The sequence below is a fragment of the Myotis myotis genome, unplaced genomic scaffold (genome assembly GCF_014108235.1).
Source record: "Myotis myotis isolate mMyoMyo1 unplaced genomic scaffold, mMyoMyo1.p scaffold_m19_p_4, whole genome shotgun sequence".
Taxonomy (NCBI): Eukaryota; Metazoa; Chordata; class Mammalia; order Chiroptera; family Vespertilionidae; genus Myotis; species Myotis myotis.
In genome coordinates this window covers 96,441,800-96,455,040 of record NW_023416346.1, presented here as the reverse complement: position 1 = coordinate 96,455,040, position 13,241 = coordinate 96,441,800, and the positions used below count along the sequence as shown (strand labels likewise).

Below are 13,241 nucleotides of genomic sequence, written 5' to 3'. Positions count from 1 at the left end.
TCATCACCACCAAACCAGTATTATATGAAATGCTGAAAGGTATCCTTTAAGAAGAGGAAGAAGAAGAAAAAGGTAAAGATACAAATTATGAACAACAAATACACATCTATCAACAAGTGAACCTGAAAATCAAGTGAATAATCTGATGAACAGAATGAACTGGTGATTATAATAGAACTAGGGGCATAGAAAGTGAGTGGACTGGCTATTCTTGCGGGGGAAAGGGGTGAAGGGGATGCGGGAAGAAATTGGACAAAAATCGTGCACGTATGGATGAGGACAGTGGGTGGGGAGTGAGGGAGGAGGGTGGGGTGGGAACTGGGTGGAGGGGAGTTATGGGGGGAAAAAAGAGGAACAAATGTAATAATCTGAACAATAAAGATTTAATTAATTAAAAAAGACCCATATCGGGCCGCCCCCCACCCCCAACTGGACTAGATCCAGACCTAGCTGGTCCCACCCTTGTCAAGCTCTGCTGGGGCGGGGGGGGGGCGGGGGGGCGCAGACTTAGGTCCCCTGGCCCAGTGTCACAGTGGGGGACATAGCCTGAGGTCTCCCAGCTAGGGCTGGTGAGGAGGGCGCACCTTAAGGTCCCAAATCAAGCCCCCACGGGTGGCAGACACAGCCTGAGATCCCCTGTCACGCCCTGCCGGGCAGGCAGTGTGGCCTGAGGTCCCCCGTCAAACCGCACTGGGTGGGGGGGTGCAGCCTCAGGTCCCCTGTCAAGCCCTGCTGGGCAAGGGGTGTGACCTGAGGTCCCCCATCAAGCCCCACCAGGTGGGGGTCATGGCCTGAGGTCCTCTGTCAAGCAAGCCCCATGGGGACTGAGGGGCACAGCCTCAGGTCCCTGCTGATTGCTCATTACGGCTTGTTACAGGAACTTGGCCTCCTCTGTGGGCGCAACCATCTTGTGTTATATAAACCCCAGCCTCTGCTGTGGGTGCTGCCATCTTTATGGTGGAGTGATGGTTAATCTGCATATCCTCTCTTTATTATATAGGATTTTTCTTTTCTTCCTATCCACTCATTCTCTTCCTAACTTCTCTATTCTGAACCATGGTCCTTCCACTTTTCATTTAATTTCTTAACTTTGCCTCTGTATATAAGCTCTGCCTCTACAGATTCTGTCACCCCCTTTTTCTGGGTGGTTGTTGTTTGCTTTGTTTGCTTTATTTGTTTTGGAGGGTTTTTTGTAGTGTTTTTTCCCTATATATTTTTCCCATACTTCCCCCCCACCTTTTTTATTCTATATTACCTTTTTTCTGTCCTCTATATTATTTTTGCTCTCTTTTCTCTCTCCTAATCCTATTTTCTCTGGTGGTCATTTTTATTGGGGTTATAAGTGTCATGAGTACATTTGTGTTTTGTTCTCTTTGTGTCGAGTTGTGTGGAGTTGTATTTTGTGCTGTTCATTCAACGTGGTAGAGAGCTAGCCACATAACCAGACATCCTGAGAGGAGTAACTCCATCTATGAATGGGACAATAACACTCAAGATCCAACTACACTAAGAGAACTCAAATATCCCAAGTAGGGGGTATCCCTAGAATACTCAGCCCAGAAGACATGAGAGATTGTGCCACTGGGTCTGACAAAACATCTACTATATAAGCCAAACTCAAAGAATCTGGGTGGCATAGCAGTTTGATCTAATACATAGAAACAATCACAAAGGAAGAGCAAAAATGGGGAGACAAAGAAACAACCCCCATATGAAAGAAAGGAGGAATCACCAGAAAAGGAAATAAATGAAATGGAGGCAAGCAATTTGTCAGAGGAAGAGTTCAGAGCAATGGTTATAAGGCTGCTGAAAAGGATGGAAGCCAAATTTAAAAACATTTAAGTATCAAGAGGAAATGAAGAATGACATAGCTGCAATAAAGAATGCAAAGGAAAGTTTCAACAGTAGAATAGAAAAAGTTGAGGACCTAATCAGTGAGTTAGAAGACAAGGCAGAAAAAACACCCAAGCGGTGCAGCAACTGGGGGGAGGGGGGACTTAAAAAGCGGAAGGAGTCAATCATCTAGTCTTAAAGAACTAAGTAGGTCTGAATGTGCTAATGTGGAAAGACACCAAAAAAAAAAAAAAAAAAGCAGAAGGAAAGCCTAAGGGAGCTCTGGGACAACATGAAACGATACAACATCTACATAATGAGGGTGCCAGAAGGAGAGGAAGCTGAGCAAGGAATAGAAAACCTATTAGAAGAAATAATTACAGAAAACTTCCCTGATTTGGGGAAGAAAAAAGTCACACAAGTCCAAGAAGCACAGAGTCCAAAAGAAATTAACCCAAAAAGACTGACACCAAAACACATCATAATTAATTTGGCAAACATCAAGGACGAAGAAAGAATATTAAAGGCTGAGAGAGAGAGAGAGAGAGAGAGAGAGAGAGAGAGAGAGAGAGAAAGCTACATAAGGGATCACCCATTAGATCAGGGGTCCTCAAACTTTTTAAACAGAGGGCCAGTTCACTGTCCCTCAGACCGTTGGAGGGCCGGACTATAGTTTAAAAAAAAACTATGGGAGGCGGACACACAGTGTCCCAGTCGCCTGGCAGCTTCTGTTGGATCAGCAGCGGGAGGGACTTGCCCGGAGTGTCCTCGGCGCCTCGCAGCCCATTGGACACCACCTCCACGGCGGCTCCTCCGGACCTGAGGACTGGGCTGCAGCCCGAGACCTGAGCGGACAGCGTCATGAAGCCTCTGCCTTACTTCTGCCACAGCAAGGTCGTGCGCGGCTTTGGCCGCTGCTCCAAGCAGCTGGGCATCCCCACCGCCAACTTTCCTGCTGATGTGTCCACTTGCATTTATTACGGATGGGCCAGTGTGGGAACCGGAGAAGTCCATAAGATGGTGCTGAGCATAGGATGGAACCCATACTACAAGAACACGAAGAAGTCCATGGAAACTCATATCATGCATACCTTCAAAGAGGACTTCTATGGGGAAATCCTCAATGTGGCCATTGCTGGCTACCTTGGACCAGAAAAGAACTTTGATTCTTTAGAGTCACTTATTTCAGCAATTCAAGGTGATATTGAGGAAGCTAAGAAACGACTAGATTTACCAGAGCATTTGAAGCTCAAAGAAGACAATTTCTTCCAGGTTCCAAAAAGCAAAATAATGAATGGCCACTGATAAAAAAATCATCTTACTTATTCATTCATTGTTCTCTAAAATCCTACAGCTGTGACTTAGTTTAAGCAGTACAATGTAATTATTATTATGCTTCATGTTCAATTAAACCCATCATGCTACAGTACTAACAATATTCATTTTAAAAATCCAGATTTTGTCTATGTAATATGTTGACTAAAATTTACCACTAGAAATATCAAGTGTTTATAAGGGAAATGAAATGTATAAAGCTATGGGTAAAAAGGCAAGTCACTAGTTTGAAATGAAAACTAATTATAGTAAAAGACTAGCGTGTATGTACTTGTATAGCATGTGCTGCTAAACAGAAGGCTTTTAAAAGTGAATGTATTAAAGCAGGTTTGATATCTTATAAACCTAAGAGGAAAAACTCGCACATTGTATTTTTTCTATTTTGTGCATTAAAATATTACTACAAACATAAAAAAATAAAAATAAACTATGAACAAATTCCTATGCACACTGCACATATCTTATTTTGAAGTAAAAAAAAAAAAAAACGGGAACAAATACAATATTTGTATTTGCATGTGGCCCGCGGGCCGTAGTTTGAGGACCCTTGCATTAGATTATCAACTATTTTCTCAATAGAAACACATCAGACCAGAAGGGAATGGAATGAAATTTATAAAGTGATGAAAAGCAAGGGATTGAATCCAAGAAAACTATACCCAGCAAGACTAATATTTAAAATTGAAAGGGAAATCAGGAGCTTCACAGAAAAAAAGGCTAAGGGAATTTATAACCATTAAGCCAACAATGCAAGAAATGCTAAAGGGAATGTTGTAAAAAGGAAGAAATAGAAAGTGAATAAGGAACACAGGCATAAAGAATGAAAATGGCAACAAAACAAGTACCTATCAATAACAACCTTGAACATAAATGGACTAAATGCTCCAATCAAAAGACATAGGGTAGCTGAATGGATTAGAAAACCTGACCCATATATTTGCTGTCTACAAGAGACCCACCTCAGAATAAGGAACTCACACAGACTGATAGTGAAGGGATGGAAAAATATCTTTCAGGCAAATGGAAATGAAAAAGAAGCTAGGGTAGCAATATTTATACCTGACAAAATAGTCCTAAAAGTGAAGCCCGTAACAAGAGATAAGGAAGGCCACTTCATAATACTAAAGGGACTGATACAACAAGATGATATAACCCTGGTAAACATATATGCACCCAATGCAGGAGCACCCAAATACAAAAAAAAAAAAAAAAACTTCTGGAAGATAGCAAGAGAGAGATCAAAAGCAATACAATCATAGTAGGGGACTTTAATACCACATTGACATCACTAGATAAATCCTCTAAACAAAAAATCAGCAAAGAGTGGCCCCCGCCCTCCTCTCCTCTGCGGGTGTGAGCCCATTTGCCTCCCCTCACCACCTAGCGCCCCCCTCAGCTGCCGCCACCTCCTCCCCTGCCATGTCCCCCAGCCGCCGCCACCGCTGCCCAAACACGGTGCTCCATTGGCCCTGTGCGCACTGAGCGCAGGGCCCACTGTCCGCCCGCCTGGGGCACCTTGTTCTCAGCGCCGCCCGGGCCATGTTGAGTTTAGAGCCACAGGGGAGCTGCCCTGAGGGGGTCCCACCCAGAGCGCGGCCCACCCAGAGCGCAGCCCGCCCCGCCCGGGCCCAGGGATCAGACGCCTCGGAGTCCCGCCTCTGCCCCAGCCGCCTTCCCAGCCCGCCTGCCTAGCAAGCCAGGGAGCCAGCGCCCGGCCTCCGCCTAGGCGTGGCGGCGCCTTCCGCTCTGCTCCAGCCAGCCTGTCGCCCCACCCCCGCCTCCCCTCACCCCGGCCACCAGGCCCTACCGGAGCCTGCAGTGGAGCCCCTGAGAGTCAGCGCCATGACGGAGCAGACCTACTGGTGGGCCTATTCCCTGGTGGATTCCAGTCAAGTGTCTACATTTCTTATTTCCATTCTCCTGATAGTCTACGGTAGTTTCAGGTCCCTTAATGTGGACTTTGAAAATCAAGAGAAAGAGAAAGACAGTAACATTTCTTTGGTGTCTTTCAGTGGCAACAGCAGCAATAATAGTATCCAAACTATTGACTCTACCCAGGCCCTGTTCCTTCCAATTGAAGTATCTATCTCTCTCCTAGCTATCTTCTTCTTCTTTACTCAGTTTAAGTAGTTTTTACAATATGTACAGTAGTTCTTGCAATGATAGCTTTTGTTTTTCTTCTTCTCCCGATGTGCCAGTATTTAACAAGACCTGTTCACCTCAGAACAAGATTTCCTTTAGTTGCTGTGGACATTTCACTGCTTCTGAGCTACTATCATTCTCTCTGTCTGTCATGCTTGTCTTCATCTGGGTTCTCACTGGCCATTGGCTTCTCATGGACACCCTGGCCATGGGTCTCTGTGTCACCATGATCGCCTTCGTCCGCCTGCCCAGCCTCAAGGTGTCCTACCTGCTTCCCTCAGGGCTCCTAATCTATGGTGTCTTTTGGGTGTTTTCCTCTGCCTACATCTTCAATAGCAACGTCATGGTGAAGGCGTCCACCTAGCTGGCTGACAATCCCCTCAATTGCTTTTCCAGAAGCTGCACTTGGGGCCCATGTTGGGCGCGATGTTCCTCACCTGTCCCTGCCTGGGAAACTGGTTTTCCTGAGCTCCACTGGCAGTCACTTCTCTATGTTGGGCATTGGAGACATTGTGATGCCTGGACTCCTGTTGTGCTTTGTCCTTCGTTATGACAACTACAAAAAACAAGCCAACAGTGACTCCTGCGGCGCCTCTGGACCCACCAACATCTCTGGATGTATGCAGAAGGTCTCCTACTTTCACTGCACCCTCATCGGATACTTTGTAGGTCTGCTCACTGCTACTGTGGCATCTCTCATTCACCAAGCAGCACAGCCTGCCCTCCTCTCTATTTGGTGCTATTTACTTATTGCCACTCCTCACGATGGCCTACTTACAGGGTGACCTGCGGCGGATGTGGTCTGAGCCATTCCACTCCAAGTCCAGCAGCTCCTGATTCCTGGAATTATGATGGGTCACAGAGTGACCAGATGGCCATCCTAGTCTTTTCTGTGGACACATTTCCTCTGGGAGTTGACCTGTTACTCAGAGATGTACCTGTTTAAGGAACTGAGGTGGGACTGAATTTTGCATGTGCAGGGAGCTTGTTTGCAGGAGGGAGGTGCTGGGGCCCTGCGTGGATCCTCTCTTCCCGCCAAGGTGGAGGTGGAGTCCCCTCTAAAATGACAGGCCCTCCCCAGCGCTCCTTCCTCCCCTGTTTTTATGGACCTGCAGTAGACTGTTACCGTGGGAGGTGGAGGTGTGACTGTTTAAAACTGACAACAGCATGGAGTCATTCTGTACCTTTTGAGCACTAAAAGGATGAAAAACATTAGCAAAGTGACGTTTCTTCGGTGGACCAGCTAGAGCTTTGAGATCAGTTTCCAATGGGGGCCTCAGTTTCAGAGAACTGAGACAGAAGCTCTTCTGTCCTTATATTCTTCTTTCCTTTTTTGGATTTATTAAATATTCTTTGTGGTGTGAAATGACTTATTAAGTCCACAGACATTGAAAAAAAAATCAGCAAAGAGACAGCAATCCTAAATGACTCACTAGATCAGATGGGACTAATTGACATCTTCAGGACATTTCACCCCAAAGCTACAGAATATACATTTTTCTTAAGTGCACATGGGACTTTTTCAAAGACAGACCACATATTAGAACACAAGCAAAGTCTCTTAAAATTCAGGAAGATAGAAATAATATCAAGCATCTTCTCAGATCACAATGGCATAGAATTAGAAATCAATTATAATAAAAACAATGGGGGAAAAAGCAAGCACTTGGAGGCTAAATAGCATGCAATTAAACAATAATTGGAAAGATTGGTCCCACCAGCTGGCAGTCAAAGCTGTGGAGATAGACACAAGCAGAGGAGCAGTGGACCACTTGGAACTTTAACAATATAAAAGGAAACTGAGAATTGGCAGACAGTACAGAAGAATGGGATCTTAAGCCAGCCCCCATGGGGTATTAAAACTCAGTGTAAATGGACGATACTTCACTGTTTCATTTTTATTTTATTTTATTATTAATTTGTTATCTTTTTCTCTTTTTTTCTTTATTTTACTTTTTCAATTGTTTTTTATTTTTTATTTCTTTTCACACTATTTTTTCATCATTTTATTTTTATATTTTTTTTATTTTATCCTATTTTAATTATTTTTTCTTCTTTCACTTTCTCTTTCTTCTTATCCACTCATCCTCTTTCTACTTCCTCTATACTGAACTGAGGTCCTCCCCATATTCATCCAATTCCTTAACCTTACTTTCTGTTTTTAAGCTCAGCCTCTACAGATTCTGCCCCCACCCTCTTTTCTGGGTGTTTGGGGTCTGCATTTTTTGGTTTATCTGTTTGTTCTGTGGTGTTTTCTCCCCATATATATATTTTTTCCTTTTTCTTTTCTCTCTTACCATTTTTTCTCTCCTTGATATCATTTGTGCTCTCTTTTCTCTCCCCTAATTCTCTTTTCTCCGGTGGTCATTTATATTGGGTATATCAGTGTCATGAGAACATTCGTGTTTTGTTCCCTTTGTGTCATGTCTTGTTGAGTTGCATTTTGTCCTGTTTGGTCAATGTGGTAGAGAGCAAGCCACGTAACCACACACCCGGAGAGGAGACTCCACCACAAACAGGTCAATGACACTCCAGGCCCACCTACAGAGGCAGGAAGATGGCAGCAGTGAAGGAGAGGGGTGTGCGTGTGTGTATATGTGAGTGAGGGACAGTTAGATCCCATAGGACCATCAGGGGCAGGCAGACCGGGCTAGCCTAGCCAGGCAGCCTCTACTACCGAGGCAAACAGTTCCAGGGTGACTGGCTCTACCACATAGGCCACACCTTCTTGAAGGGCATTGCTGCTGTGACTGGGAGCCCAGCCTCACCTCCATCCAGGGTGCCCTCAGACAATACCCGCAACTCTATAGCCACCCCTGCTAGGGACCTGCTGTCTCAGCTGCAGCCCCACAGTCACCAAGACTCCAGCCACCCCAGCCATGGGCTCCTGTGAGTTCTGAAGCACACTCCCCTCTGGCTGGCCTAACACTTTAGCCCAGGGTGTTGCAACCACGTGACCAGCAGACACGTGAGCATCCTGCCCTGGTTCGAAGAGCAGCAGCTGTGCGAGCAGTCCACCCCCATCAAGGAGCAACAGCCCCATGCAGCCCACCCCTATCTGAGGAACAGCAGATGCAGGAGCAGCCCATCCTCATCCAAGGAGCAGCAGCCACACAAGCAGGCACCCCCGTCTGAGGAGCAGCAGCCTCACAAGAAGCCTGCCCCCATATGAGGAGCAGCAGCCCCACACAGCTCACCCCCATTCAAGAAGCAGCAGCAGAGTGAGTAGTCAAACCCTGTCCAAGGAGCAGCAGCCACGCACAACTCGCCCCCATCCAAAAAGCACCAGTTGCATGAGCAGCCTGCCCCACTACAAGGAACAGAAGCCCCACGAACAACCCTCCCTTGTCCCAGGAACACTGGCCACGTGAGCAGCCTGCCCCCATCCGAGAAGCAGCAGCCACACAAGCAGCCTGCCCCCATCCGAGGATCAGCAGCTGTGTGCAGCCCTCCCCCATCCAAGTAGCATCAGCCACATGAGCTGCCTTCCCCTGTCCGAGGAGCAGCAGCTGCACACAGCCTGCCCCCATCCAAGGAGCAGCAACCTCGAGCGCAACCCACCACTATCTGAGAAGCAGTGGCTGCACAAGCAGCCTACTCCTGCCAGCCAGAGGAGCCACCACTGCTGTGAGCAGCAGCATGAGAAGTACCCACCAGAGGAGCCACACCAACTGAGAACAACCGTTATCATGACTACCCGAGGAGCAGCCACCACCCAAGGAGCCACTGCTGACTGAGGAGGAGCCCCCACATGACTCCACACCTAGATCCTTCTGTGAGAGCAAAAATGGGGGTGGGGGAGAAGGAAAGAAAAGGAAGAATTGTGAGAAAAGGAGTTAAGTGAAACAGAGGCATGCATTATGCCAGAAAAAGAATTCAGAATAAGGGTCATACAATTCATAAACCAGATGTATGGGGAAAAAATTAACAACTGATGTAAGAATCAAGAAAATATGAAGAGTGATATAGCTGCAATAAAAAAAAACCCTAAGGACAGTTTCAACAGTAGATTAGGAGAAGCGGAGGACCAAATTAGCAAATTAGAAGACAGGGAAGCAAAACACACCCAAACTAAACTGCAATTGGAGGGAAAAAAATTAAAATATAGGAGGAAAGCCTAAGGCAGCTTTGGGACAACATGAAACAAAGAACATACAAATAATAGGGGTTCCAGAATGACAGGAAAAGGAACAAGGGTTAGAAAAACTATTTGAAGAAATGTCAGAAAACTTGTCCCGAACAAGATGAACCTGAGAAGACCCACAGCAAGACACATCTTAATTACAATGGCAAACATTCAGGAAAAATAGAGAATCTTAAAGGCTGCAAGAGACAGAAAGTTATATACAAGGAATCTCCCACTAGATTATCAAATGATTTCTACACAGAAACACATCAGGCCAGAAAGGATTGGAAGGAAGTTTACAAGGTGATGCAAAGAAAGGGACTAAATCCAAGAATACCCTATCCAGTGTAGCTATTATACAAAATTGAAGGGGAAATAAGGAGCTTCACAGACAAAAGAAGGCTAAGGGAATATATCACCCCCAAGCCAGCAATGAAAGAAATGCTAAAGAGACTGCTGTAAAAAGAAGATAAAAAGGAAAGAAGGAACACAGGCACAAAAAAATAAAAATGGCTACACACAAGTACCTATCAATAATAACGTTAAACATAAACAGACTAAATGCTCCAATCAAAAGACATCAAATGGCTGAATGGATAAGAAAACATGACCCATATATATGCAGTCTACAAGAGACCTACTCAGAACAAGGACTCACACATATTGAAAGTGAAGGGATGGAAAAACATCTTCCAGGCAATTGGAAATGAAAAAAAAGCTGGGGTATCAATACTTAAACCTGACAAAATAGACTTCAAAGTGAAGGCCATAACAAGAGATAAGGAAGGCCACTTAATAATACTAAATGGATCAATACAACAAGAGGATATAACCCTGGTGAACATATATGCAAAGAATGCAGGTGCACCCAAATACATAAAAAAAAAAAACTCCTGGAAGATATCAAGGGACCAAATGCACAGTTTATTTAAAAATTGATAAATTAGACTTCCTCCAAAAAATTTAAATGAAATTTAATAAACAACATAAGAAAAATGAAAATATGAGCTATAGAACCAAGAGATAAAATTTGCAAATCTGTTAAAGGATTTATATCCAGAATACATAAAGAACTCTTAAAATTATACAATAAAAAAAAGCAAATTATCCAATTCAATAATGAGTTAAGGGATGAAGAAGAGATACTTCACCAAAGAGGATATATGGATAGCAAATGTCAATGCCTTCCAAACTAAAGAGCACCAGGTATGCACCTGTAGTTGAACAAGCTGTGTTCATAGTAAGAGAATATTAGCCCTAGCTTATTTGGCTCAATGGATAGATCGTCAGTCTGCGGACTGAAGGGTCTTGGGTTCGATTCCAGTCAGGGGCACATGACCCAGTTGTGGGCTTGATCCCAAGTGGGGGGCATGCAGGGGACAACCAATCAGTGATTCTCTCTCATCATTGATGTTTCTATCTATATATTCTCCCTTCCTCTCTCTGAAATCAATAAAAATATTTTTTAGAAAAAGAGAATATTATCGGATCTAAGTAGGAAGATGTTTAGATTGAGTGCTGTCAGAAAGTAGGGACAACTCTGTGATTGGATATAACAATAAATCTCATCTATAGGGAAGGCAGATTTACAACAAAGATAAAGCTGTAATTGGTAAAGAAGTAGTAGTTACTTATGGTACTTGAGTAAGGGGGATATTTAGTATTTTATGGGTAACAGTGACCTGTTTTTGTCTGTGCTTAGAAAAATTATGAATTGGCCTTGCTTTGTCTCACTTTATCATGGTCCCAGAGTGACTGTCTGATATTGGTGTTCCTTGAGGTTATGTCCAACAGGAGAATAAAATCACCTAGCTGTGAGCACCATGCAAGCTTCTAACAATACTGAGGCTTAATTGTATTAAAACGGTTACTGGATGTCAGAGAATTGCTGTTATTGTTGTTGTTGCTGGTTCCTTTTGACCAAGGACAGATGACATCAGACCACAGAACTTTACAGTAATCCATGATAACTGGATTTTCACCAAGATTTTGCTGATCAAGATCAGAAGAGTATCAATTAAACATAGTCTATAGTTGAAAAAAGAGTTAATCCTTTCTCCTCCTTTTGTTGTAGGTGAGTTATTGAACCATCTGATATGATAATGGTTGTGCAGCAGCATTTAAGACTCTGGGTAGAACACACCAGACAAAGTCTAATAGGCAATTATTAGAAACAAAATGACTATTGGTCCTTGAAACAAATCTCAAAGCCATGAACCAAAATTCTAAAACCCAGGCAATTAAATCATGTCCCATAATTCAGCTGGGTCTGTTTTAGACCTAGCTTCTTTTATGCTAGTGACAGACAGTTTTACCCGTCCTATAGTAATTATATAGGTATAACAAGAACTTTTTACTATAGTTCAAATTTTCCATTAGCTAGCCAAGAAGAAACCAAGGGCTATATGACTGTAGATGACAAACCTAGATGATGAATTATATTATTTTTAAAAATTATTATTACTGTAAATCAGGATGGTAGTTGTGAATATCTGAAAATCTCTATTACTCCAAATACTCAGAATACGTTAGTGTGCAGTAGACAGATAAGTCTGATAGCTACATAAGAAGTAGTATCTTAGGGAAGCACAGATTACATAGAGAGTATAAGTGAGTCAATTTTTTTTGTCCAAGTAGGGTTTCTTTGGGGGGGATGAAAATGTTCTAAAAGCATGGTATATTGGTTGCACAACTCTGTGAATAGACTAAAGACACCTCTTAACTGTACACTGTTAGGTTGGCAAATTGTATGGCATATGAGTTATATATAAAGTTATTTTAAAATAGCAATGAGGATTTCTATAGGTATTGATATACTAGTAGATGTCTTAAAGGCTGCAGGCAGTTCAGAGAAGTATTATGGGAAACACAACAGAAAGAATAAAAATATCCTACTCTATCATGGGGCCAAAAGAAACATTTCATTGTGATTTTCTTATTAAACTAGAGGCCCGGTGCACAAAAATTTGTGCACTGGGGGGGGGGGGGGCCTCAGCCCGGCCTGTGCCCTCTCGCAGTCTGGGACCCCTCGGGAGATAACGACCTGCTGGCTTAGGCCTGCTCCCGGGTGGCAGAGGGCAGGCCCAATCCCTAGGTGCAGCCCCTGGTCGGGCTCAGAGCAGGGCCGATTGGGGAGTTGGGGCGCCGCCCCTGTCGTGCACAGAGCTGCAGGGCAATCAGGGGTTTGGTCGCTGCCCCTTGTCATGCTGATCCTGGTGCTGGGAGGTCTCCTTGCTCCGCTGATCCCGAGGTCCTGAGGCCTCTTGGCTCTGCTGATCCCGGGGTCCTGAGGCCTCACGGCTCAGCTGATCCCGGGCCGGGAGGCCTCTTGGCTCTGCTGATCCCGGGGTCCTGAGGCCTCTCGGCTCCGCTGATCCCAGGGCCAGGAGGCCTCTCGGCTCCTCTGATAACCGGGGCCGGGAAGCCTCTCGGCTCCGCTGATCCCGGGGTCCTGAGGCCTCTCGGCTCTGCTGATCCCAGGCCGGGGGGGCCTCTTGGCTCCGCTGATCCCGGGGTCCTGAGGCCTCGTGGCTCCTCTGATCCCAGGGGCCAAGAGGCCTCTCAGCTCCGCTGAGCCCGGGGTCCTGAGGCCTCTCGGCTCCACTGATAACTGGGGCCGGGAGGCCTCTTGGCTCTGCTGATCCCAGGGTCCTGAGGCCTCTCGGCTCCGCTGATCCCGGGGCCCGGAGGCCTCTCGGCTCCGCTGATAACCAGGGCCGGGAGGCCTCTCGGCTCCGCTGATAACTGGGGCCGGGAGGCCTCTTGGCTCTGCTGATCCCGGGGTCCTGAGGCCTCGTGGCTCCTC

At 45.2% G+C, this 13,241-nt stretch overlaps 1 protein-coding gene and 1 pseudogene across 1 annotated transcript; both read left to right on the top strand.

The window, feature by feature from the left end:
• The first annotated feature begins 2,679 nt into the window (after window positions 1-2,679).
• Window positions 2,680-3,260, top strand: LOC118653975 (riboflavin kinase-like). The gene has a single exon (XM_036305009.1). The coding sequence runs from the start codon at window positions 2,695-2,697 to the stop codon at window positions 3,136-3,138; it is 444 nt and encodes a 147-aa protein (XP_036160902.1). The 5' UTR covers window positions 2,680-2,694; the 3' UTR covers window positions 3,139-3,260.
• Window positions 3,261-5,010: 1,750 nt separating this feature from the next.
• On the top strand, window positions 5,011-6,162 carry LOC118653974 (annotated as a pseudogene).
• Window positions 6,163-13,241: the final 7,079 nt, after the last annotated feature.

Excerpts from the sequence above, each read along its gene's own strand:
- LOC118653975 (XM_036305009.1), top strand. The coding sequence starts at position 2,695 with ATGAAGCCTCTGCCTTACTTCTGCCACAGCAAGGTCGTGCGCGGCTTT.